The following is a 24885-nucleotide window of genomic DNA, read 5'->3' as shown; positions in this document are numbered from 1 at the left end:
AGAGCGAAACAAATGTCTGGTTCCTCCACCACTGTAGTGAAGGGGGAAGCAAGGAGGGTGAAGGCTTCCATAGAATGTGATTCCAAGTACTCAGGTTAATTTTGTATGCTCATTGCTCTTTCTTTGATTTTGTTTATGGGTGGTTTTGGTGTTTTTTGTTTGGTGTGCTTTTTTTTCTTAAGTGTCCTGGCTGAACGTTTCTTGGTTTCATTTCTGAACACCTTTTTTGCCTGTTGGGGGTATAGTTGCCCATTTCCTATGCAAATCCGTAAGATGCTTCTAGTTCATTAGAATAAATATAAATTATATCAGGGGAAATATCAGGGAAATTCTGTTCTGAGATGCATTATTTTTATAACTTGGACATGTATGAGTGAGGTATGTATGATGTAGATCTGATGAATGTATGCTGTGTGAACCCCACTTTATAAACTAGATTTATGCTTATGATTAGGTAAAGTTTTGCTGGCTTCCGTGGGTTTGTCCATGGAAGCATGAGTCTGCGAGTATCGCATACTTCAAAGTTGGGGTTACCTTAGTTCTGTTCATATTTCTTCAAATTAAGATTTTGATAGGTGTAACTTAAGGAAGGGTTTTCAAAGTGCCACTAGAACTGACACTTCACCTCCCCTGTAAATTATATAGGTGCTTTTGAAAATTGTTGGCTTAATCTTCTATTGACCAGTTAGTTTAGGAAACAAACCGTGTTTATAGTGTTCCTTCAGTCTCTTTAGAAGACACATTCAGTAAAAAAAATAAAAACATTTCATGTTTCCTGCTGTGAAATTTACTAAATTTCCTAGATACACTTTCAAGTTTCCCTAATTCATAATCCAGACTGCTGCTATGCTTAGCTTTTCTTTTGTTGGTGATTGCTTTTTATTTTAAAATACTTTAGTTTCATACTGGAGAAAAGATGGATATAATCTTTATTATGTGTATGTATTTTCATTGTGAATTTACTTGGAAATAAAAGATTGATCCCATGGAGTATGCCAAACCCTTTAACTGTTTAAACCATGCAGTACGCTAAAAAATGAATTTATTATGTACCTCAGGCATTTGCTTTGAGTGAAAAGCATCCTGAATTCAAAGATGATGTCTATGTCCCTTATGCTCAGTGGCTAGCAGAGAACGATAGATTTGAAGAAGCCCAAAAAGGTAAGACTTGCTGACAGACCACTGGACACTCAAAACGTCCTCTGTACTTTTCCAGCACAGAATATGCAGTCTTTGCCCTCGAGGGTTTCTTATCAGTGAGATTCAAAAACAAATAGAAACCATGTTTTCAGACCAGTCTTAAAGAAAAGTAGCTCGGGGTCTCTATTTAATTAGAAAATGTGATGGATCTATCAGAAGTGATGGCATCCAAATATAGTTCCAGATTTTTCCACCTCATTGCATAGCTGAGATTGACACGTGGCAACAGGTATTTGGCATATAATCTGAACTGTTCTTATTGATATTTTCATCACAATAAGATTCAAAGTGTAGCAAGCAAGTATGTTGCAGACCAGAGTGAAAAGACCTGTTTTTCCTTATGTTTAGATAATGTTGGGTTTGTACAAGTAAAATCTTCATGTTTCTTTAAGAATTTTCATAGATTTTTGTTAGGCTTATAAAATTACCTTTAAAGAGAACTGTCAACCTTCCATCATGTGGACAGGCTTCAAAATTTTATTCGTAAATTGTTCCAGGGATAAGAAGAGATTTGAAGCAAGCTCCATGTGGAGCCAGCATGTTTTTAGTATACTTCCTTTTCTCAGGTGCAGCTCCATGTGACTGTTGCATCTGCTATTTCCAGAGCCAGCTCGGATCTAAGAGTATAACTGCATTTGCATATAAGGGCCAAGCTAGTGAACATGCCAGACGTGAGCTGTCTGTACAAAACTAGTTTATATGTCTCAGCACTAAACCTTTGAGCATCTGCTTTTAGGGCAGCTTAGTAGTTTGCACATAGAGCTCTGCACATACAGATATATAGTTCCCAATTAGTTCCACAGAGGACTATGCTGAAGTTTCTTGGCTGATATAAACTCCCCTAAACTGGGTGAGCTAGAGATCATTGTGTAGGTATATATGAGAATTGGGTTATATCGGAGCTAGCTAAAGTCAGGAGGCAATTGTGCTATCTTTACGTATTTTTTTCCTTTATTACCCTATATGAAGACAGTGTTTGCCAAATAAATTTTTATCAAGTGAGAATTCAGGATCTAACTTTATACTGGCTTCTGAGGGTCAGTTAAAGAAATGCTTTTAATAAATGCTAGAATGATATAGTAAATGGTATATTTTTTATTTATTTTTTTAATATTCAGCATTAGAAACTAGAGCTCTAACTTCAGTTTATTGTAGTTTTGAATGCAGGTGTGATTTGTGGTGTTTAGAGATTGCTTGTATACAAATCTAAAGATCATTGTGGTTTTACTCTTTTCTATATTTAAAGAAAAAACCAGAACGCCCTGCACTGTACAATGTCTGTCAGCTCAAGAGCCCCTGAGACAGTGCAAAAGCCATGAAATACCTACAGATCCATCTCATGTTCCATTAGTGTTGCTGCTTTCAAGGAGAAAAATATGAGTGTATAATCCTTTTCATCCTCTCTGAGTAGATGATTTGATATTGGCTGAATAGGCTGCTCTTAATTTAAAAACATTAATTTCAGTTAATTGATATAATCACACTGTAAAATCCTCTTTGTTTTGGCCTTCTGCATAGCATTCCACAAGGCTGGCAGGCAGAGTGAAGCTGTAAGAGTGCTGGAGCAGCTAACACACAATGCTGTGGTTGAAAGCCGATTTAATGATGCAGCCTATTATTACTGGATGCTTTCCATGCAGTGTTTAGATATAGCCCAAGGTAAGTAACTGAAAACTGAAAGGAAGTTCGTATTTGTTACTTTCTTGTGCATGTAAACAACTAGTGAATTGTGATAGCGTTGCTGCAACTACTTCACTGTTGTTTTTTTCTTCTTTTGTGCTGTATGTAGCTCTGGCTTGTGCTATTTTTGTAGTCCCCTGTTTTTCCCATGTGCTTATTTAAAACAGATGAGCAAAACAACAACATCGGCATGTGTAGGCCTCGTTCTGAAATCTGGCTAGAATCAAAATAGTGTCTCCTGGGATCCTGTATCCTCACGTACCTTCCCTCAACACACTTCAGCTAGAGAACTGATTGGCAGGTTAAAATACTAGTAACTAAACGGTGGCCTTGGAGCATAAGATCTGCCCAGTACTTGAATGCAGGTGGGGGAGATACTTTACAAACTATTTTTGACAACAAATAAAAACCTGATTATTAGCTGTCATCTCTTCTTCTTCAGTGGGAGAGGAGTGGAGCCAGTAGTTAAGAGATGTAGCTTGGTAACGAATACAAAGATTGATAATACTGTCTTATGCTTGGTGCTGTAAGTACATTTTTTAGTTCAGCTGTTGCATGATAGTGCTGACATATTACCCCTGAGGTATTGTATGGAAATGCAAATTGTTCCAAATTTTTAGTAGTGTATTTAATATCTATGAAACAAATGTTTCAGAACTCATTTTATTTGTAAACTCTGAAGTCATGAATGAAGTTCCCAGTGATGCACAGCTACTATTTTCTGCCTTTAACTCTGCCCTAGCCTCTAGCTATGTTAAAACTATTGCTTTAACTGTTGTGTTTTACCATGCTTTTTTAAAGCAGAAACTTGCTCACAAAAACAGCAAGTCTGTTTAACCTGTGTTTTGCACAAGTAGATGGGACACACCTGGACTGGTATGCACTTCTTTTGGAAATGCTGGCACTGGTATCGTAATACATCGTTTTCTTCCCACTGAGTCTCGAAGACTCATCTTGGAGACATATACTAATGCCTTTACATCCCACAGAGAATGAACAACAGAAGACTGAAATGTTACAGAAGTTTCATCACTTCCAGCATTTGGCAGAAGTTTACCATGTCTACCACTATATTCAAAGATATACGGTAAGATATTTACCTTAGAAGTTGTGTATTTATGCTTTATGAGCATTTTTCTTTTAGGAGTCCAGAAATAACTAGAGGTATTTAATGATTTATCAACGATACTGTATAGTAACTTCTTTGCCTTCTGTTGTACTGCACAAGAACTTCTGTTGTCTTAGTTCCTAAAAACTGCAGTGCAATTTTAGCAGATCTGTGTTTGTCTCAATGTGGGCAGAGGATATGACAACGGTTGACTTTCCACCCCCAGTCCTTTTTTTGCTAGCTGTATTGACTTGGTTCCAGTGACTGGGTCTCTAGTCCTACGCTGGCTATGGTAGGCTCTTCCTTTAATCATGGAAAACAGTTTTGAACAGAAGGCACCCTAGCTTAGAGATTCCCACAGTGTGGTACTTGTATCAGTAACGATATTTATAAATTACTCCAGAATGATATACAGTCTTGAGGGGGGATCTCCCGCTGCTTCCAGCAGTTACAGTAATGTTACCACCATGTTGGTGAAAATATCTTCTGTAAAACATTTGAGAACCCTTGATCCATACCCTTACGCAAAAGAAGACTCTCTGCAGCTGAGGTCTGTGCTGGTCAGACTACTTCAGACCTTAAGTGGTGGAGACTCTACACCATTTGTGGCTGGTATGTCCTGTTTTTAAATAGCCTGTTAAAGATTGTTTTAACTACGTGGATCTCTTTTTGTCTTTCTGTGTGTAGCAGGCATGAGCATTGGTGTTAGGCATGTAAAACCTACTTGGTATATTCTGTCAGCACCTCTTCTTTTTGCAGCTGTATGCAAGAGAGACAGTACTTGAGATGCCTAGTGTTGTGATGCTTAGTGATAGAAATTGTTGGTTTGCCAGCTTAGAAATGTCTGTTTATTTTTAATACTGCAGGAGGAGCCTTTCAGTTTCCACTTGCCCGAAACACTCTTCAATATTTCCAGGTTTCTGCTTCACAGCTTAACAAAGGAGACTCCTTTGGGGATCTCAAAAGTGTATCCTTCCAATACAGCACAGAATCTAGAAGCTGAAATGCATGAAAAGAATAATTGAAGTTGATCCACAATGCAGAGATCTACTTTAGGGTATGTTCAGTTTCAGCTGTTGGTTACAGTTAATGGAAATTGACTTGTGTCCCTAAGGAAATAATCAGCACCTTCAAACCGTTGTGTTTAACTGCACTACTTTCCCCCCCCAGTCTTTGGGAGCTGTAAAAATCAACCAACATGTAATTCTCAGCCACCCACCCAGTCTGATGCATCGCCTTTGTCAGGGAAGCAAGTTCTAGGATACTAGTCATCGAAACAGGATGTTGGCTCTGAATCTTGACAGTGTTGCTGCAAGGAGACTGAACTGAGACAGGAGGTGGTGGAGGGAGGGGAGAAACAGGCGCTTTTGCTTCGTATGAGGCTGTTATAGCTGTGTAGTGTCTATCAAGCTAACATTTGCACAGCTTTGTTAGTGCATATTGCATCTTTTGGAAATACTTCATAAAAGGCCTGTGTGAACACTGTAGAAATGCACCTGTCTGTAAAAAAAATAACAAAAAGGGTCAGCAGTTGCCTTAGGGACAGCGTGATATTCTTGGTTTTGCTTCCATTCTGGCTCTGGATGGGATATTTGCTTTCCTTTTAGTAACTTCCTCACTTACAGACGTATAATCTTTCAAAAAGTCTTCCATAACATTCCTTGTGCCCATTATGACTGGTAGCTTTCTAAACAGCAGTTATTGTTACATGCTAATGAGAGAGACACCCCTTGGTCACTGCCACAGCATGCGCTGAGTTCTTTCCAGTCAGATCATGTACATTTAGTAGGTGGCAGTGCACTGCTGGTGTTCGTAGCTATCTGTCTCTCTATATATGTAAAATTTGGATGGGAAAATCCATTCACTGCAAAATTAACTTCAAAATGGAGTCAGAAAATTTAACCAAAGCAGTATTAATGTAGGGCGGTTGTGGTTTGACCCGGCCGGCAGCCACGCACCTCACAGCCGTTCGCTCACCCTCCCTCTCTGGGATGGGGGAGAGAGTCAGAAAGAAATGAACGCCTGTGGGATGAGATAAAGACAGTTTATTAGGACAGAAAAGAAAGGAAAATAATAATAATGAGAACAGTACTACTACTACTAATGTGTACAAACAAGTGATGCACAATGCAATTGCTCACCACCTGCTGACCGATGCCCAACCTATCCCCGAGCAGCCGCCCCCCCCCACCCCAGCCAGCCCCCCCATATTAATTGTTCAGCGTGACCCCATATGGTACGGAATACCCTTTTGGCCAGTTTGGGTCAGCTGTCCTGGGTCTGTCCCCTCCCAGCTCCTGCTGCACCCCCAGCCTGCTCGCTGGCAGGACAGAGCGAGAAGCTGAAAAGTCCTTGGCTTAGTGCAAGCACTGCTCTGCAACAATTAAAACACCAGTGTGATATCAACATTATTCTCATGCTAAATCCCAAACACAGCACCCTACCAGCTACTGGGAGGAAAATTAACTCTATCTTAGCCAAAACCAGGATGAGGGTCAGTTCCTTACCTCACTAAAAATTGCCCCCAGCCACTTTTGATAGTCCTTTCACATTTGTTTATTTAAATGGAGTTAAGTATATAGTTATGTGTATATGTGTTTATATGTATATATATGTATATGTATTTTGTTAAGGCCTATTTGAACTGCTGTTGTAGAATATGCCTCATTGCACAGTTTCTATGACTGGAAAGAGCATTGTAGTTTTTCCTAAATGCCATATGTATTTTTATTCCTTAATTTAATTATAGTAATACATTATTTGCCCTGGCAAAACAGAGTAAAGCTCTTGGTGCATATAAACTGGCTCGTCATGCCTATGACAAGTTACAGGGACTGCAGATTCCAGCTAGGTTCCAGAAATCAATTGAGTTGGGCAGCCTGACAATCCGATCCAAGCCATTTCATGACAGTGAAGTAAGTTGTATTGTTTCCTTTTAATCGTTAATAAGTAGCCTAATCCAAGAATCTGAGTTGCCTTATCCACAAAAGTCTGAGATACATTCTGCTAGGTCTGTGGTATAATTATATTTCCACTGGAAGCAGTCCTTTTATTGTTATTCTTCAGGTCAGGCTTCCATTTGCTCCTGAGAACAAACTAAAATCAGTTCTTTCTTGATAGGCAGCTTCTGTCCTCTCTCTCCTGTCTTGTGTCTACCTTCTTCTCTGCCTATTAATTCCTTCAAGCCTTTTTCTCTCTGATCCACATGCGATTACACCATGGTCTTTATGACTTTCTGCAGCTGGAGGTCACTTTGATTTGTCCCAACTCCTAGCACTCCTTCCCTCCTCCCCCTATCCCTTGAATGACCTTCCTTCCTTAAGTCTTATTTTATCACCTTTTCTTCTTTAACTGAAGCCTGAATTTCTGCAGTGCTCTATAAAGCCACGTCTCATGGAGTACTCACTAAAAATAAATTGTATTGTGCACTGAACAAGCACCTGGCTACCTGAAATAATAGAAACGCAGTCTTAAGAACTGCCTAAAATAACTGTGCTCTTGAAAAGAAGAGAAATGAATTAATTGGAAAACTTGAATTTGACCAAACCTGCGGAGAAAAAAAATTCTCAGTTAAAAAAAAAAATCTCAGTAAACTTCCCTTTGACTTCTTTTATTACTATGTATTTGATACAAAATTTTGCTTCTGTTACTGCAAAGGCAAGGTGAAAATGTTATTGTTACAATGGTGAAGACAGCAATTTTTTAATGTGAAAACTTGCTGTTTTATTAAAAAAGAAAAGCGTTTTCAGATGTTTAAGGATCTGATTTCACAGCAATATTTCTTCCGATTAGGGCTGATGTAATATCAGTGGTGTAAACCTAAGGAACCCCTGTTTAACTGAAACCAAAGTGTACCAGATATGCTGGCCTGTTTATGATTACTGTGCTCTGTATGTGTCTTTGCAGGAGCTTGTACCCTTGTGTTATAGGTGCTCTACCAACAACCCTTTGCTAAATAACTTGGGGAATGTCTGCATTAATTGCAGACAACCTTTCGTCTTCTCCGCGTCCTCCTATGGTGCGTTGGAATATCATACTTTGTTGTACTTTTCATGTAGATAAATGTTAAACTGAACAGAATATATTAGTACTTGGTTTGTTCCCTTTGCAATGTTACTTGGACAAGCAAATCTTCCCTTTCAGTGTTGTTAGATTTGACTAAGTGGCTGCTTCTTGTCCCAGGCGTAGTTGGATTTCACTGCGAGACACCAGCAGCAAAGCATTGCTTTATTCTGAAACACTGAGTGTATAAAGTGTTTAATGAACACAGATGTCGTCCTTTGAGAAGTTGAGGCATTTTTTTGTTTTGTTGCTTTTGTTTTGCTTTGTTTTTTCCTTCATGAGAACGTGTGGGGAGAAGCCAGAGGCTGTTCACTTCTTAAAGGGCAAAGTATTTTCCAGAAGGCGTTTTCTGAGACCTTGTAGGTCATGCTCCTTGTTTTTCACACCCCTTTAGAAGTGCTGCATCTGGTTGAGTTCTATTTGGAAGATGGCATCACAGATGAAGAAGCTGTAGCTCTCATTGATCTTGAAGCTCCAAGACTGAATAAGAGAGAGAATAAATGGCAAGAGATGATGAGTGACAGTATCCTGTTGATTAAAAACTGTTTGCAGTCCCTTTCTTAGGAATAAATAAGCAATTTTGATTTTTTGTAGGTTTAATCTTTTTGTCATATGACTGATGCAAGTACGATTATGTTGTTTCCTTTTCAAGTTATTATAACAAGCAGTGATATATTAATTAAACCTACTACGTTTATAAAGATTTTTCATCACAAAACCTTGTTTCTAATTATCTGAAATACTTCATTTTAACAGTGGAATGCCATGCTGTACCTAGTCTGCTGTAACTGCTTTCAGTAAAGAGTGGGGAGAATCTGAAGCGTGTTACTCACTTCCAACAACGGCTTGCTTTAGAGGCTGCTTTCTTCTTAAGCAAGGGAAACCAGCATGGACTTTCATTCCTGTTGGAATCTCTTTTGTAAAGTTTTGGCACCCAGAGCTCCCAGTTGCTGTGGGGGCCATATAATACTAGGTGCACAGTAATGCATAAGAAAACGTAATCTCTGAATAAAACTGCTTAAAATGTAATTTAAAGAGTTGGCTTCTCTTGCTTTTTGCAATGTCAGATGCGGACAGACCAGAAATCAGGCAGAGCTGATGTCATATTTGGTTGTAGTCAGTTTTGCTGGTCTACAGCTGCTGCAATTATAAAGTTCCTTAGTTACTGTAATCAGAGTAACCCCTTCTCTAGTACTTTCTATAATAACCTAGGCACTGTAGCAGCCCGAGAATGCCTTAACCCTCTGGAGCAACAAGGATACCAGTCCTGCTAGAATGGTTTTATATTTATTCTGTGAGTGCTAGCTACAGTGAGAACAGCCAATTTTATAGAACTCTGGTTCTTCCTTAAGAAACGTCTTTAGATGCACAGAGTTTGAGGCTTGATGACAATGCAGATGTTATTGAAGATGATGATCCCTTTACAGCAAAACTGAGCTTTGAGGTAAGAGCCTTACCAGCGTCTTCCCATAGCTTCTTTCTTGCTACCAATAAAAATCAGTAGAAAGTCTTGACTTACAGTTCATGCTGCTCTTCTAGTGTGAATGTGTTATGTAGACTATCACAAGAGAGATACAGATTAGGGAGCTGGTATATAAAAAGATCTTAAAGTAAATGTTCCTGGAATTTGATTTTATCATCATGCAGTGGGGTTGTCTTCTATGGGTATTACTATAAAACAATCATTACTGTGAGGTTTTAATACGTGCCTGTGGGCATGGGTATTATTTACAAAGAGTTGTGTTAACATCTATAATAGAAACTCACTAAGAAGAAGATAGAGATATAGCTGGATGCTGTTGTCACTGGAAATGTTGATAAAACTGACAGTGAGTTCGGTGGGATTAGGCTCGTTGTATATTATTTTTTCCTGCTGAATTGTACTTTGCATTTTACAAGATCGTATTAATCCTCAAAGGACTTTGCAGTTGGTAACAATTTTTTTCTAAACCTGCTCACCTGCAGCAAGGAGGCTCAGAATTTGTTCCAGTGATTGTGAATCGTGCTGTTCTCCAGTCGCTGAGTCGGAGGGACGTTCTGATTAAACGCTGGCCAAAGCCATTGCGATGGCAGTACTACCGTTCCCTGCTACCAGATGCCTCCATTACCATGTGTCCATCATGTTTTCAGGTAGTGTTTTCATAGAGAGGTTTAAAAAAATACTGAGAAATTAGCTGAAACAATTCAAATCATTGATAACTTCATACTTTAAGATATATTCAGTAAATTCCTGAATGGTGTAGAGACAGAGAAGCAATGAAAAAATGAGCAATGTGGTGCACAGAGGAACAGCTGCCTTCTGAAAACCTTGAGGTAGCTGAGTTTGGGAAGAAAACTTTGAGAAGCTGCGCTGACAGCAATAGTCAGAACCTGTTGAGCAAACCTCAACTGAACAACAAATGCTGATTTGTATTTATTCCTTTTTGGTCTGCCTCTCTGACATTCAGCCTGGTCTAGCAGGGAAAATCAGTCAGTAAACTAAGTTAGCTTGTGGTTCAGTCCCTCTTTTCCTTCTTCCCTTCTCAGGAATGGCTTTTTGAAATTCTGGAATTCAGTCACATTTGGTTACATAAAGTCTAATTTTCATCCTTCCTAACAGTCATTCATTGGTTTGTGCATCTTCAGCTACACTGGCAGTGATCTGCAAAATGTTTGCTGCTCTGTTGTAGGTTATAGCTCTGACAAGCGGTTGAAAGTAAGAGGGCCAGTTGTTGTGTAATAGTAGCTTCAGAATGTGTCAGAAAATCCATTGAGCTCAGTCTGCATTTTCTTTGATCTAGTCACAGGCTAATTTGTCCCTCAATTTGTTCCTAATTCATAGATGTTCCACACGGAAGACTATGAGCTTCTCGTGCTCCAGCATAACTGTTGTCCGTTCTGCCGAAGGAGAATAGATGAGTCAAACCAATGAAGAAAAACAATCTTATACCTCAACTGAGAGACTTCCCTATTGACTTGGCAAAGTACTTGTTAGATTCATGGTTTTCCTAACAACTTAGTTGTCATCTTGTTCTGTTTTGTATGTGAGTGGAACTGAGTTGAAGAAATTTAACTTTTTTAAATGAGCATGTCTGTCCTCTACACTTCCCAGACAAGCAGCTGAAGTGCCACGGATTTTTACAGGAAGGTTGCTAGGGTCAAGTTCAGACTTGAAGTAATTGTTTTTACTCCAACTTGTGTTAGGACTTAATTTGTTCCTTAATATGTACCTGTTATTGTCAGAACTTCAAATAAATGGGACTATTTTTCAGTACTGTTTGTCTCAGAATTTCCTTTTAACCTATGTAGAATTTATTCTTGTTAAAATCCACATGACAGGTTCTGTATGGAAGTGTCCATTTCATGTTAGCAAAAACACCCAGGTGTAAGTTCCTCATCTGTCTACTGCAGCCTATGTGTTTCTGGTAACATTAGCATGTTTACCATTAATGAAAGAAAAGCCACTGACCTAATGGGCTAAACTGAATGTGTTTGCGTGCTTATAAATACATTGGGTTGACAGGGAGGAACACCAAAGCAGCTGAGGGCTCACAGTCAGCCACTGTTTTCTCACAGTTCCTCCTCTTTACCTAAGGGTAGGAGAGTTCTTCATCTGCTGAGAAGAAAATTGTAGGTGATGCAACTTGCTTTGTTATTAAGATCGTGGGGTAGCTCGCAGGAATACTGGCATCCTGTCCGCTCCTGTGGCTGCTGTGATGTGAGTGTACCTTTGTGGTGTGGGCCCACCTGCCTGCCTGAGCTAGCACAGCTCCGCTGACTGTCGTGCTGCGCTCCCTGGCAGAGGTGATGCGCTAACGCAGTATTTCTGAGCAGTAGCTCCTTAGCATTGTTCCGGTCCAGAGCCATGGGAAGCACAGTGGAGAGGTGAGAGGAGATGGACCTGCCTTCCAGTTTTTTTCTAGTGTAGCCAACCAGGTGCTGAGAGCGAGGGGACTTCAGTGGCGCAGCTGCTTGACCAAATGTGGCAGGTCCCTCCCAGACAGCAGCTAAGCAGCCGTGCAGTTGTATGCTCACTTCCCACCCCACGCTGGCAGGACGGGAGATAATTAAAAGAGCAAAAGGAGAAAAACTTGTCGGTCAAGATAAAGACAGCTTAATAAGCAAGAAAAGCAGTAAGCAATTTATTCTTTAATTCCTTGTGGCAGGCAGATGCCCAGCTGCTTCCTGGAAAGCAGGGCCTCAGCATGAGTAATGGTTACATAGTGGTGGTTACGGTGTTTGTCTTCCTCTTCTCCTCTTGTTTCTGAGCACCACGTCATCTTGTATGGAACGCCCCTTTGGTCAGCTTGGGTCAGCTGTCCTGGCTGGGCCCCCTCCCAGCTGCTTGCCCGCCTCTGGCCCATTGCTGGAGGCAGAGCAGGGAACAAAATTACCCTTCAGCTCTGTGCAAGCAGTGCTCAGCAATAGCTAAAGGGCTGCTGTTTTATCAACACCATTTTAGCAAATCCAAAACACGGCACCACATGGGCTGCTATGAAGAACGTTAGCTCCATCCCAGCCAGATGCAGCACACCAAGTACTGGTGGATAACTGAATCTGAGGGTGGGTACTGAGCAGTTCTGACAGCACGAGGATCTGTGTGGGGAACCAGCTGGGCTGCATTGGAGTTGGGAAGCGATAGGTCTCTTGACTTTAACCCAGTTCAAGTTGTACCCTTGTTAGCACGAGTTTTATTATGACATCCTGTATGTCACAAGGCTCCCTTTGTTTTGAGTGGCAAATAATATTCTAATTTACTGCCTTAAACTACTGTCTGAGGTTGGTGGGTGCTGGTAAAACAGCTACCGTGTGAACAGCAGCACTTTGCTCGTGAAATCAGTGAGCGATGTCTCTGTCTGCTTGCGTTCCTCTGGAAAGTGACACTTTGAAATCTTTCCACTCTCGCGAGACCCCACCTGCAGGACTGCAGCTCTGGGGCCCCCAGCCCCAGGACAGGGACCTGCTGGAGCGGGTGCAGAGCAGGCCCCGGGGCTGCTCAGAGGCTGGAGCAGCTCTGCTGTGAGGGCAGGCTGGGGGAGCTGGGGGCGCTCAGCCTGCAGCAGAGAAGGCTCCGGGAGGCCTTAGAGCGGCCTGCCAGCGCCCGAGGGGGCTGCAGGAAAGCCGGGGAGGGACTTTTTGTCGGGGGGAGCGGTGACAGGACGAGGGGGAACGGCTCTAAACTAAGAGAGGGAGGTTTAGGTTAGATATAAGGAAGGAATTCTCTACTCTGAGGGCGGTGAGGCCCTGGCGCAGGCTGCCCCAGGAGCTGCGGGTGCCCCATCGCTGGCAGTGCCCACGGCCGGGCTGCGTGGGGCTGGGGGCAGCCTGGGCTGGGGGCAGGGGGCGGCACTGGGTGGGCTTTAAGGTCCCTTCCAACCCAAACCATTCTGCCATTCTATGATGCTATGGAATAGCACTACAGGGTTTCCGAGTCCCTCAGTGGTTCCTGACCAAATTTGCTTAATTTACCACTTTAAAAACATTGTGTTCTAATTGGCACTTGTCTGCTTTCTGACTCGTATATCACTGTTTGCAATAAAGACTTCGCAAGTGACATTGGTAAATAATGCTGTTTGATACGTGAGCCAAAATGGAATTCAGTTTGTTCTTCCAGAACTGAGCTGGCTTTGTAGAGCTAGGAGGAATGAAAAATTATAAAAATAAATAGACAGGGTTTGCAATGACACAGAGGCAAAATAGATCAAACAAGGAAACTTTTTTTGTGCGTTTTTAAACACCTTCTCTGTCAATAGTCTAAGTTTGAAAAGAGTATTGGGCTTTTCCAGGCAAAGCTGGGCTCTGCACATCTCGTCAGTTGTTAAGATGTTCTAGCTCCGGCCTGCCTTGTGCCATTGAAGCTCTCTGGTGACTCCATGATAAGAAGTCCCTGGATGTGCAAGTCCCACCACACAGCTTTTGTTTGAACCAATTGTGAGTGGTTCACCAACTCTTTTCTTCAACTTGCCCTGAGCTTCTACCCTGTCACTGCTTGCGTTTCCCGCTGCCCTTACTCCAGTGGTGACGCAGGTCAGGCCCTAAGCCCCGAGCAGCAGCTGCTAACCTCAGCAGCAGCTTATTGCATCAGAGCTTAATGTGGCATATTTGTATATGGGGAAGATAAACCTTTAATCCTTCTTGTACACCCAGGTACAAGTGTGAACAGCTGCACTTGCAGTTAGTGGCACCGCTTTGGCCTTGACAACACATGTGAAAAGTTAATTGAGAGGGACATAGTACGAGCAGAGGATGTGCGAGGAGCTGGTATTTGCACACTGACGTGAAGGAAGACTTCTGTGGCTGTCCGGGGTGATCGCGACCTGCCTTTGATGACAGACAGGTCTGTCTTTGTCAGTGGTACCAGCGCTTCAGGTCCATCAGTTCTTCTGTAAGATGTTCCCCACTTAGAGGGAAGGTTTCCCCTCTTGGCCTTTTTTTTGAAGAGAACACAGAGTTTTCTGCTTTTTCCCTTTGAACAGTTTTGCATGTGCTAAACTAGCCCACAGGGAACACTGGTGAAAACTAGGCCAGGACTGAAGCAAGTTTATTAAGGCCAAGAGGACGTGAGCCTCTGCTCATCTCCCAGCCGCAAGCTCCAGCTGCTCTGGCACATCCTCCTCCGTGCTGCATGAGGCACTCAGTTGCCCTCTCCTCAGCTCCTGGTTGCAGGGGAAGTTAAGCCCAAGCCCCTGGCTGCAGCCTAGAAAGCAATTGCTGTGGGGGTGCTCAGGTCCCCTGGAGCCCTGTCCCCTACCAAGGGGCCAAGCAGTCTGCTCTAACCTCTGCGGGGACACTGCCTGCAATTTGCGTGCCGACTGGAGTGCTGTTAGTGCTGAGAGTAATATGTACATGAGAACAGTGATAAACAGTGGGTGCAAAGAAAGAAAGAAAGGAAAAAAAAAGTGGGGAAAATAGCTTCGGAGTTTGAAAGATTAATCGTGGTGGCACGAACTGTAGGGAATCACCTTGTACAGAAGGGAGATCTGTGGTTGGCTTCATTGTGTTCACTTGTGTACATGCTGTCCTATTGTCTGAAAACTGTAAACCAGATAATGTCTAACTCAGGTGCTGACTGGCAAAAAGAACATTTCAAGCCCAACTGAGTGCATCAAGTGGGGAGGTAGACATTAGGACATGGGGGGCTCCAACAACAGCTTCCCCTGCAGCTCTAATGCCCACCTATATGGAATCCAACACTTCTGCAAAGTTTCAGGGAGACTGAAGATGTCTGTCACCCGGAATATGAGGTCGAATGTTGGCTTCAGCTCAGAAATTTCCTTCTGTACCTTGCCCACAACCTTTCTCAGCACCAATGCAGAATGATACCTGTCCAAGACGGATGGGCTAGGTTATTTTGTTGGTGCTACCAATGTAATTGGCGTGATGCAAAACACATGTCAGGCCAGAGACGGAGGAAGTGATACAACTGGAAACTCGCCAGAGGATCAGTGTTTAACTGTGTTCTTCAAACCTTCTCAGTCAAATCTTGCAGCAGAAAAAGCAGATGGCTGAGAGCACGTGGGAGAAGGGCTGATGGTCATGCTGCCTGAGAGTACTCTGTCACCAGCCTCCTCCTGGGAACGGCAGCAGTGATGGAGACGCTCTGCAGCAGGGGCTAGCTGGTGTCACAGCTTTCCTCTTGTAAGAACAGGCCTCTGTCTCTGGTGGACCACACCAAACCTGCCCAGCCCAGCACCCACTACAGCCCCCAAACTCACGGTTGTGGGGTTTTCAGTCACAGAATTCACTCCTGCTCACAGGGGGCAGAGAAGAGTTCGGTTTGTTGGCAAGAGCTGAACGCTCAGCCTGGGAGCTTTGGGCAAGCACAGCCATGAGCAGGGTCCTGCGTGCTTTGTCCTTCCCTCTGACCCGGTAGCGATGTGTCCCGTTTCCAACCCTCTGTGGGGAAACTGAGGCATGTCCAACTGGCGGGCAGCTCAGCCCCTGAGTGCCCCTGGGGGGTGGACTGCGTGCTCGGTGGGGCGCGTGCCTCCCCTGGGCGATGGCAGCACGAGCTGTGGGCACCCCGCTCCGGGCCACGGGCTGCAGTGACCACGTAAGGCACGGGGCTGCCCCGAGCGCTCGCTCCTCGGGGAGCGGCGCAGCCATGCCGAGGATCGAGGCCGTGCAGGTGGAGCTGCCTCCTGGTTTGGGCCCCCCATCGAGCAGTGTGCTGCAGAGCTACCTCTTTATATATAATGACCATGAACCACGGTCTGCAACAATGACAGTGCAGGCCAGAAACAGGTGTCACCTTAATACCTTCCCAAGAAAGCCAATTACTCCTGGATGATTATGATTAATAATTCTCTAAGCCCTAATCGTGCTGACACCAATGCCTGGAGCTTACCCCAGGGGGCACTTTATAAGGGGTGCCCCGCGGAGGTGAGCGTAGCCACTTCTCCCCGGGGTAACGGCGAAGGCTGAGAGGTGGCGGGAGCCCAGCTTCAGAGGCAATTCCCCCACGCACACAAAAAAAACCTGAGTAAGAGCAAAAGGCACCTCACCAACCGCAACCATGAACGGGACAGAAGGCCAAGATTTCTACGTGCCCATGTCCAACAAGACCGGGGTGGTGCGGAGCCCCTTCGAGTACCCCCAGTACTACCTGGCTGAGCCCTGGAAGTTCTCGGCGCTGGCTGCCTACATGTTCATGCTGATCCTGCTCGGCTTCCCCGTCAACTTCCTCACGCTGTATGTCACCATCCAGCACAAGAAGCTCCGGACACCTCTAAACTACATCCTCCTGAACCTGGCGGTTGCCGACCTCTTCATGGTCTTCGGAGGCTTCACGACCACCATGTACACTTCGATGAATGGGTACTTTGTCTTTGGAGTAACAGGGTGCTACATCGAAGGCTTCTTTGCTACACTGGGTGGTGAGTTTTCCAAATATTCAAAAATCTTCTGCCAGAAATTGCTCCAGATTTTAGGAAAGGGTGGGAGGATGCCCAGATGCTCTTGGAAAAACATGTGGTATCTGGAAGGTACTCGGTCTGCCGCTGGTGTGGGCTGAGGCAGTTGCAGTGCTGGGAGGTGGGAGGTGAAGAAAGTGACAAATTACACTTTTTTTTTTTTTTTAAACCTTATTTTGGTAGCCACCTGCTCAGCATCCTGAGAACAACAACGTAGCAATGAAAAGTAACCAATAGCAGATTTTGCTGGATTTGCACATCTTTTTGGCTTGCTCTCTGGCTGGAGATCCGGCAGTTTGTTCTTCCCGCTTGGCGGGGCTGAGCCTGGTGCTCGCTCTGACGCGGCGCTCGGTGGCGCAGGCTGGCCAAGCTGTCTCTGCTCCCCTGCCAGCCCGGCTTTGACAGAAACAGATGTTAATCAGAAATTGTGTGTCTAAAAACGCCCTCCTCCGTTCAGCTCAGCCCTCAGCCACAAGCGAGGCAACCGTTTTGCTGGTTCGGGCCTCATGGCACAAGTTGCTGGGAAGCTGCGGGTAGGAGTAGGACCCCGGCATGACGGGCACCCCGAGCGGGGCCGCAGACCCGCGGGTGTGGGGGCAGTCCGGGCAGAGAGTGGGGTTCGGCGATGGACCCCAACACACAGAGCACGGCGGTTACTGCAGGGGCGGCACCGCAGTGTGGAGGTGCCTTCTGATGCCTTCCCACCGTGTCAGCACTTAGCCCTTGTTCACTGCTGTTTCTGAACCCGGGTGGGGATTTACCTGCTCTTAGGGGTCTGCCCTGGGAACATGAAAGTTCGGAGGAGGCCCCGTGCTGCCTTCAGTAGCTTTTCTCCTGGCCCTCAAAGGCCCTGTATCTCCATCCCTCTCTCCCTGCTTCAGGTGAAATTGCGCTCTGGTCACTGGTCGTGCTGGCTGTCGAGCGGTACGTAGTGGTCTGCAAGCCCATGAGCAACTTCCGCTTCGGGGAGAACCACGCCATCATGGGGGTTGCCTTCTCCTGGATCATGGCCCTGGCGTGCGCGGCTCCCCCGCTCTTCGGCTGGTCACGGTAGGCAGGGTGCCGCCTGGCGCGGGGTCCCGGCTGGCCACGGGTGTCTGTGCGGGGCGCCGACCCCCTGTGTCACCTCGCAGGTACATCCCTGAGGGCATGCAGTGCTCGTGCGGGATCGACTACTACACGCTGAAGCCAGAGATCAACAACGAATCGTTCGTCATCTACATGTTTGTGGTTCACTTCATGATCCCGCTGACGGTCATATTCTTCTGCTACGGGAACCTGGTTTGCACCGTGAAGGAGGTGGGTGCCTGCTGGTGAGGGTGCTGCACGGGGCCGCGCCAGGCTCCGGACAGGTGGCAGGAAGGACCGTGTCGGTCGCCCCGCAGGGGAGCACCGCAAGCTCCGGGCATGCAGCCCAACTACCCCAAACCCTGACCCCACACCCCTCGCAGGCTGAACCCTCCCCCACATCCATCACCTCCCTGTTCCTTCTGCCCGCAGGCTGCCGCCCAGCAGCAGGAGTCTGCCACCACCCAGAAGGCAGAGAAGGAAGTGACCCGCATGGTCATCATCATGGTCATTGCCTTCCTCATCTGCTGGGTCCCCTACGCCAGCGTCGCTTTCTACATCTTCACCAACCAGGGGTCAGACTTCGGGCCCATCTTCATGACCATCCCGGCATTCTTTGCCAAGAGCTCTGCCATCTATAACCCTGTGATTTACATCGTAATGAACAAACAGGTAACTGCCGCATGCCAGGCGATTTCCTTTGTGGTGTTTGCCTTCATAGCAGCTTGGGGATTGCTACCAGACCTCCAGCGCACCAGTGAGCTGCGAGGGCTTTGCTTCCAGGTAACCTTGTGCCTGTGTGAAGGAGGGTGGTGACAGTGCAACTCATCCCTTCGCACAGCATAGATCTTGTAAATGCAAACCCACCCATCCGAACGAGACACGTTGTCCCAGTGGAAGAGGTGGGGCTGCACTGCGCCAGCCTCGGGCAGCAGGAAGGAAACTTCACCCTGCACGGTGCATCCGGCGCTGCCGTGCCAGAGGTGTCCACACAGCCCCCTGCAACAGCCCCCAGGAGCCTGTGTCTCTGGGAGATGCTCCCGCTGTGACGGGCCCACTGCTGGACAGAGCCTGGGCACCAGGGCCTGGGCAGAGCCTGCGGTGCTGCTGGGGCTCGCTCTTGCCATCCCCCTGGCTCTGCCCCAGGCGGCACAGAGGGATCCAGCACAGAGGCAACCCCCAGCGGCCACCTGCCCTCACCCAATGTCTCCCTTCCCTTCCAGTTCCGTAACTGCATGATCACAACCCTCTGCTGCGGCAAGAATCCGCTGGGTGACGAGGACACATCTGCTGGCAAGACAGAGACCTCCTCCGTCTCCACCAGCCAGGTCTCCCCCGCGTAGGTCCTGCCGGAGCGGCCGGCCCTCAGGGTGTGCGTCACCGCCCTGCCAGCACGAACCTAGTCCCACCACTGCCATCGCCTGCCCCCGCTTCACCACGGCCCTGCAGGGCGGGCTTCTCTCTCCTGACAATAGGAACCCTGGGAACAAGGCTGTGAATGTGTACACGTTTTGTAATTAAAATGCAAAGGCTTAGCTCCTCCGCTGGCGTAAATCCGTGCTTTTCTGTTGATTTGCTGAGAGCTCACACCCGTCTGCACCGTGCAGGCCACTCAGTCTGACATCCCCTTCATGTGCACGCATGCCCTGCACCACAGGGTGCGAACCCCGGGCCACGACAGAGCCACTGCTACCTCCCTCACCGCGGCCGCACAAGGGCCTCAGTGGGGCTGGGGCTGAGCCCCCCTCGGCTCTGCCGCTGGGACATTGCCCGGCAGACACAGGCGGCAGCTGGGCCCTGCTGCGCCATGCTGGGGCCACTGCTGGGTGCTCCAGGCCCAGCCCTGCCCCACCACCGCATTTCAGAAGATCCGGGAGGCGCTGCGACACCTCTGGGGAGATGGGGGTGTCTTGGTGCGCATGGGCTCCTCCGTGCTGCAGAGGTGATGGTGCAGACCCCACCCGCGAGCAGGCGGCGTGGCGCAGCATGGCACAGCTGCGGTTGGGTGTGCTCGTGGAGAGCTTGGTGCTCATTTCCACGGGCGCCCAGCATCGCGACGTGCACTCGGTGTTTGCGCCTCGGCAGCAGCCCCTCTTGATGCCTCCCCCAGCAGGAAGCTGCTTCCCCTTCCCCTCGCACGGCCTTCCCTTGTCAGACGCCCGCAGGCCCTCCTGCAGCCTGGGGCCATGCCCCGAGCCGCGGTCCTCCCGCACCTCCCTGCCTCAGCTGCAACCCAGCTTGGCATCAGCCCAAGTAGGAGGTTTTGGCCAGTGCTTCTGCTTTTGAGGATTGATCGGTGCATCGCTAAGCTTCCCTCCGCGCTGTAGCAGGCAAGACATGGGAGCATATGGCTCAGAGACGCCGACATATGTTTCAAGCACTACAAGATGGCATATTGCAATTGTAGCAGTGTTCTTCATTTTTATTTTTAGCTCAGTTATACAAATAAGATGTTTTTCTCGCTGTTCAGTGTTATCAACATTTGAAACTATTTTTGTACATTATTATCCTCTCTGATTTCTAATCCTATGCAGCTTTGCAAGGTCTAATAGGGAACATAGAGAACCCATGCAAGTTAAACCTTTAATAAAGAGCAATTTGCAAGTACAATTCTCTCATTATTTTTTTTATCGATACTTCTGCATATTCAGTGAAATCTGAAGATTAGCAGTTTATGAATAATTCAGTGTTTAGGCTGATGCCTGATTCATGTATTTCAAACCTGGGAGCTGGTTTTGGAGGGAAGCGGAGGAAGGGTTTGGTGTTTGTTTGCTGCCTGACAAGGCAGTGCTCCACAGGAGCCGTGTGGTGCTTGGCACTGCGGCTCTCCCGCGCAGGACCAGCCCCCAGCCCACGGGCTGTCGCCCCACATCGCGCCCAGCCCTACGGCTGGTGTTGTTGGGGTCAGCAAGGCCTGGGGCACCTCTGCCAGCCAGGTGGGTGCTGGGGGCATCACAGAGCTGCCAGAGAGGTGATGGTCAGATCTGGGAGGAGAAGGTGGTTGTAGGAAGCGAATGCAGCCCTGCTGCGGTGCAGGACCCTGTGGCCTTCCACCACCCCCATGGCCTCCTTCCTGGCAAATTCAGAAATTGACTGGAAATGGATCAGGGAAAGGGCCAGCCGTGCTGGTCTGGGCAGAGCCAGGCACATGGGACTTGGGCACAGGCCTTTTCCAGAACCCTGCTCCAGGCCAGGCTCCTGCTGACGCCTCGGTCCTCTGCCAGAACCCAGCCCCAGGCTCAGCAGGTCGGTGCAGACCTCGATGAAGGAGGTCTGTCTGGGCTGAGTTTTGCATGTTCATTGGTGCAGTAGCACATCTGCTGCATCAGGCCATGAACCAGCGCTGCTGACACATGATCCCAGTCCTTCCACAAGTTTGCAGCTCCCCAGGGACTTTCACAGACGATGCACACAAAAAGCTCATGACTTTTTTGTAAGGAGCAAGGGGCTGACACAGCATGCTCTGGAGAAACACAGCGGTCTCCAGGGTGAAGACATTCATGCTGTTCCTGCACCAAAGAGCTGTTTTAGTGAATTAGACACGCTCACCCCATGAGCACATGCAGAACAGAAAGTAGCACAAATGTCTCACCCCACTGAAACAGCAGGGAAAATCACAGGAATCATAGGATGAATTAATTTAAACACAGCCATGACACAGAAGTGCCCTGGGAGCCTTGGGGACCTGGATGGTCAAAGGCTCAGCTCGTCCCTTGCCCATGGGACGATGCTATCCGCAGTGCAGTGCAGTTGCTGTGCCAGGAGCTGGCACGAAGGGGAGGTGGAGGGGACACATTAGGGCTGCCCCTGCATAGGCCTGGGTGCTCTCTTCCCTGAACACAGCAGGATGTGGTGAGCATGGGCATGTGTGGCATCCTACTCATGAGCACACACCTGGGGCTGCTGCAGGAGAGTTGCTCCTCCTGCTTTAGCCAGCTGACAAAATAGCTCTTCATTTTCCTCCTCTCGTTTGTGGGTTCATTTCTCCCTCCCATTACTGGGCTCCCTGTGCAGTGCAGCTCCTGCTTCCCTGCAGGACTGTCCTGCACAAAGGGCCCAGCAGACATGCCAGGCTCCCCATCCAGCCCATGGCGTGTGCTGCCAGTACGCGGCCATCCCAGCACCCAGCAGCGGGGTGGGTGCCTTTGCACTGTGTGGTCACAGCCTTCACCCTGTGAGCCCCCTGTCTCTCGTCCCTCTCCAAAACATCTGCTGAGACACGGCCCTTCTCCTGCCAGCCCCTCACAAAGATTTGGGCATGAGTACTTGGCTTCACAGCCACCTGCTCCCCCTGGGTGGCAACCAGAGCAGTTAGCAGCTGCCAACCAGACCTTGCAGTTATGGTGCTAATCAGATAAATTAGCTGGAAGTGAGGTAAACCTGTGATCAGGGTCAGTGGTGCTGTAAGCAGAGCTGGGGCTGTTGGGCCTGAGGCTTTGGGTTGCTGTGTGCTGTTATGGAGCCTCAGACAGGTAAGGGATCTGCTGGGTGCTGCAGGGCTTGGGCACTGTTGGCTCTGGTCACTGTGAGCCTGTGGAGATGAGCATGGTGATGCCTGTTTGCTTTCAGGGGACTTGCAGGCCTTGGGGCTGTGAGCACTTTAGTCTCATGATGCCCCTCTTGCTTCCCTCACAGATGAAGCTGGCAGTGCTGCCCGGTTGTCCGGTCAGGTTGTTCGGGGCCGGCGGCACCCCCCGACGCTGCACATGGTTATTGAGGCACTGCGGGCCCAGGATGGGAAGAAGGGTGCCTCCGTCGTCACCATCAAACGCTTCATCCTGGCCAAGTACCCCGCTGTGGACCCAGTGCGCCTCAAGTACCTGCTGAAGCAGGCGTTGATCAAGGGGCTGAGCCGTGGGGACCTGGTGCGGCCCCACAACTCCTCTGCCCTGGGGGTCACTGGCCGCTTCAAGGTGAGTGGGGGGCTGCTGGACCCCGTGCTGCGGGGTTGGTGCTGAGGTGCTGCCCAGCCCCACTCCCATACCTTGCACCCAGCTGGCACCTGAAAAGCTGCGGCAGAAGCAGCCGCCAGGCCAGGCAGATCCCACCGGAGGACAGGCCCCGAAGCCAGGACGCAGAGGAGCTGCCAAGGCCACCCGGGCCCCTGCGGCGCTGGAGAGCGAAGGAGGACAAGGTAACGGGCTGGTGGTGTCACGAGCACCCTGACCCTGCTGAGAGGCCCCTGCCTGTGTTGATTTGCTGCCCCCCTTTCCACAGGTACTGCTGAGGAGAAGCCAAAAGTCATGAAGCAGAAGCCAAAAGCTGTGAAGCAGAAGCCAAGGACAAAGCCTGCAGATGTGAGTATGGCCCTGTGGGAAGGCTGGGGGTGCCAGCGCTGTGCTCAGGCTGCTGACTCACAGCATGGCAGCAGCCTGATGTGCTCTCTCCTCTCCAGGCCCAGCCGGCACCGGCAACAGCGAAGCCCAGGAGTGATGGAGCAAAGGCCCCCCGGGCCCCTGCCAAAGGGCGGTCAGCGCCCCGCACAGCTCTGGCTGCCAAGGACAAGGGAGGGAACGATGGTGACCGCCCTGAGGGTGCTGGGGCAAAGGGGACCCGGAAGGCCCCAGTGGGCAAGACTAAGGGGAAGGTGCCTGGGGAGGCTTGGGAAGCTGTCCCCAAGGAGAAGGGGGCTAAAGGCAAGACAAGGAAACCCCAGGCAGCCCGAGGTGCTGGCCACGGGGAGGCTGCACCGTAGGAGGCATCCCTTGCCGTGGTGGGCAAGAAGGTGCACTAGGGGTCCCAGGTCTCTGGCAGTGCAGCACTGTGCCCAGCTGAGCCCAGACCCATGGGGTCTGAATTGGTTTTAGTCTACAGGACAGGTTTTAACTCTGTGTTCACCTGCTACTAATAAAGCTGCTTCACTCATCATGAAATAGTGTGACTACTGCCCTGCTCCTGAGTACCTGTCTCCCAAGGCTAGCAGTTCCCAGCCCAGGGTAAACATGGATCCCAGCCTGCTCCTGGCCTCATCCTAAGTGGGATGAGCCAGCGTGTGGACTCACGGAGTGGACGTGAGCTGGTGCTGCAGCTGCCAGCTCCCATGAGGTGTCCTGTGCATCCCCACATCCCTGGCTGCTGGCTGGAGTAGTACATAGTAGTTAGGGTCTTCCCAGGAGCCTATCTGGCCAGCCAGCAGTGCTGGGGTGGCTTTGGGGGGCTGCATGTGTGCAGGCTGGTGGTAAGCTTCAGTATCAGGTGATGGCCTAGCCGGGTGCATACTCAGGGGCACATGGGGCTCAGTATGGTGGCACCCCTGAGCACTGGGAAGCTCAGGCTTGGCCAGCTCTGCTGATGTGGGGCCATGGCACCCACAGCCTTGGAATGGGGTAGGTGTCCAGCTTCATGCCCTACCAGCTGACCTTGTGCTAATGCCTGGCTGAGCTTGGATTACAGGAGTGCCAGGGCAGGAGGTGTGGGTTCATGCTGTGGACAAGGGTCCCCAGCAGCAGGAGGAGCTGCTGGTTCTTTAACCACAGTAAGAGGAAGACAGAAATGTTTTGGGGCTTAAAAGAAGATTTTGGGGTGTTTGCAGCAGGGTGTAGAACTGTTTGTGTTCTTGTTCTCTGTCTGTGAACAGTACTCACCTCTAAACCTGTCTCACTAGCTTCTAGTATGTTGGTCAAAGTATGAAAACTTTCATGTAAGAGTTTCAAATGCCCAAATTTCTCTTGCTCTGCAGAGAACATAGCCCTTCTGAAGGTCAGCTTGATAATGCAAAGGGTTACAGTCCTCCTGGGCAGGAGAAAATAAGTGGAAGTAAAACTCTTCCTAAAGAGGATTTTGCTAATCTTCAGCTGGCCTTGCCAATGCCCTCCAAGGCTTCTGGCCTTGCTTTGGGGCTTAAGCAAGAGCTGAGTAAACTAACTACTTTTTAAA

At 48.1% G+C, this 24885-nt stretch overlaps 3 protein-coding genes across 9 annotated transcripts in view; all 3 read left to right on the top strand.

The window, feature by feature from the left end:
- Window positions 1-11301, top strand: part of IFT122 (intraflagellar transport 122) — a 32489-nt gene extending 21188 nt beyond the window's left edge. For 4 of the 5 annotated variants that reach the window (XM_080605539.1, XM_080605540.1, XM_080605538.1 and 1 more), the window contains 10 exons: window positions 1059-1161; window positions 2719-2859; window positions 3870-3967; window positions 4855-4955; window positions 6738-6903; window positions 7895-8006; window positions 8445-8573; window positions 9415-9494; window positions 10016-10180; window positions 10872-11301. In XM_080605539.1, the coding sequence (XP_080461665.1) occupies window positions 1059-1161; window positions 2719-2859; window positions 3870-3967; window positions 4855-4955; window positions 6738-6903; window positions 7895-8006; window positions 8445-8573; window positions 9415-9494; window positions 10016-10180; window positions 10872-10961 (1185 nt within the window). In that variant the 3' untranslated portion in view covers window positions 10962-11301. The remainder of the gene's footprint in view (window positions 1-1058; window positions 1162-2718; window positions 2860-3869; window positions 3968-4854; window positions 4956-6737; window positions 6904-7894; window positions 8007-8444; window positions 8574-9414; window positions 9495-10015; window positions 10181-10871) is intronic. The other variant, XR_013955332.1, reaches the window with a different exon arrangement.
- A 3490-nt stretch (window positions 11302-14791) lies between these two features.
- RHO (rhodopsin) lies at window positions 14792-20281 on the top strand. The gene is made up of 5 exons (XM_080605537.1): window positions 14792-16905; window positions 17823-17991; window positions 18075-18240; window positions 18442-18681; window positions 19233-20281. Exons 1-5 carry the CDS (start codon window positions 16545-16547, stop codon window positions 19350-19352), a joined length of 1056 nt encoding a protein of 351 aa, XP_080461663.1. The 5' UTR covers window positions 14792-16544; the 3' UTR covers window positions 19353-20281.
- A 2037-nt stretch (window positions 20282-22318) lies between these two features.
- Window positions 22319-23882, top strand: H1-8 (H1.8 linker histone). Of its 3 annotated transcripts, none has more exons than XM_080605532.1 (5): window positions 22319-22481; window positions 22645-22922; window positions 23005-23143; window positions 23227-23306; window positions 23405-23882. In XM_080605532.1, the coding sequence occupies exons 1-5, from the start codon at window positions 22466-22468 to the stop codon at window positions 23702-23704; spliced, it is 813 nt and encodes a 270-aa protein (XP_080461658.1). In that variant the 5' UTR covers window positions 22319-22465; the 3' UTR covers window positions 23705-23882. The 3 variants fall into 3 exon arrangements, with proteins under 3 accessions (XP_080461658.1, XP_080461657.1, XP_080461656.1); XM_080605531.1 differs by having other exon boundaries at window positions 23381-23882; XM_080605530.1 differs by having other exon boundaries at window positions 23378-23882.
- The last annotated feature ends 1003 nt before the right edge of the window (window positions 23883-24885 follow it).

This window comes from Anser brachyrhynchus (assembly GCF_964034855.1).
Source record: "Anser brachyrhynchus genome assembly, chromosome: 10".
Lineage (NCBI taxonomy): Eukaryota > Metazoa > Chordata > Aves > Anseriformes > Anatidae > Anser > Anser brachyrhynchus.
Note: the sequence above shows the minus strand (reverse complement) of the source record. Positions and strands in the feature narration are given on the sequence as shown.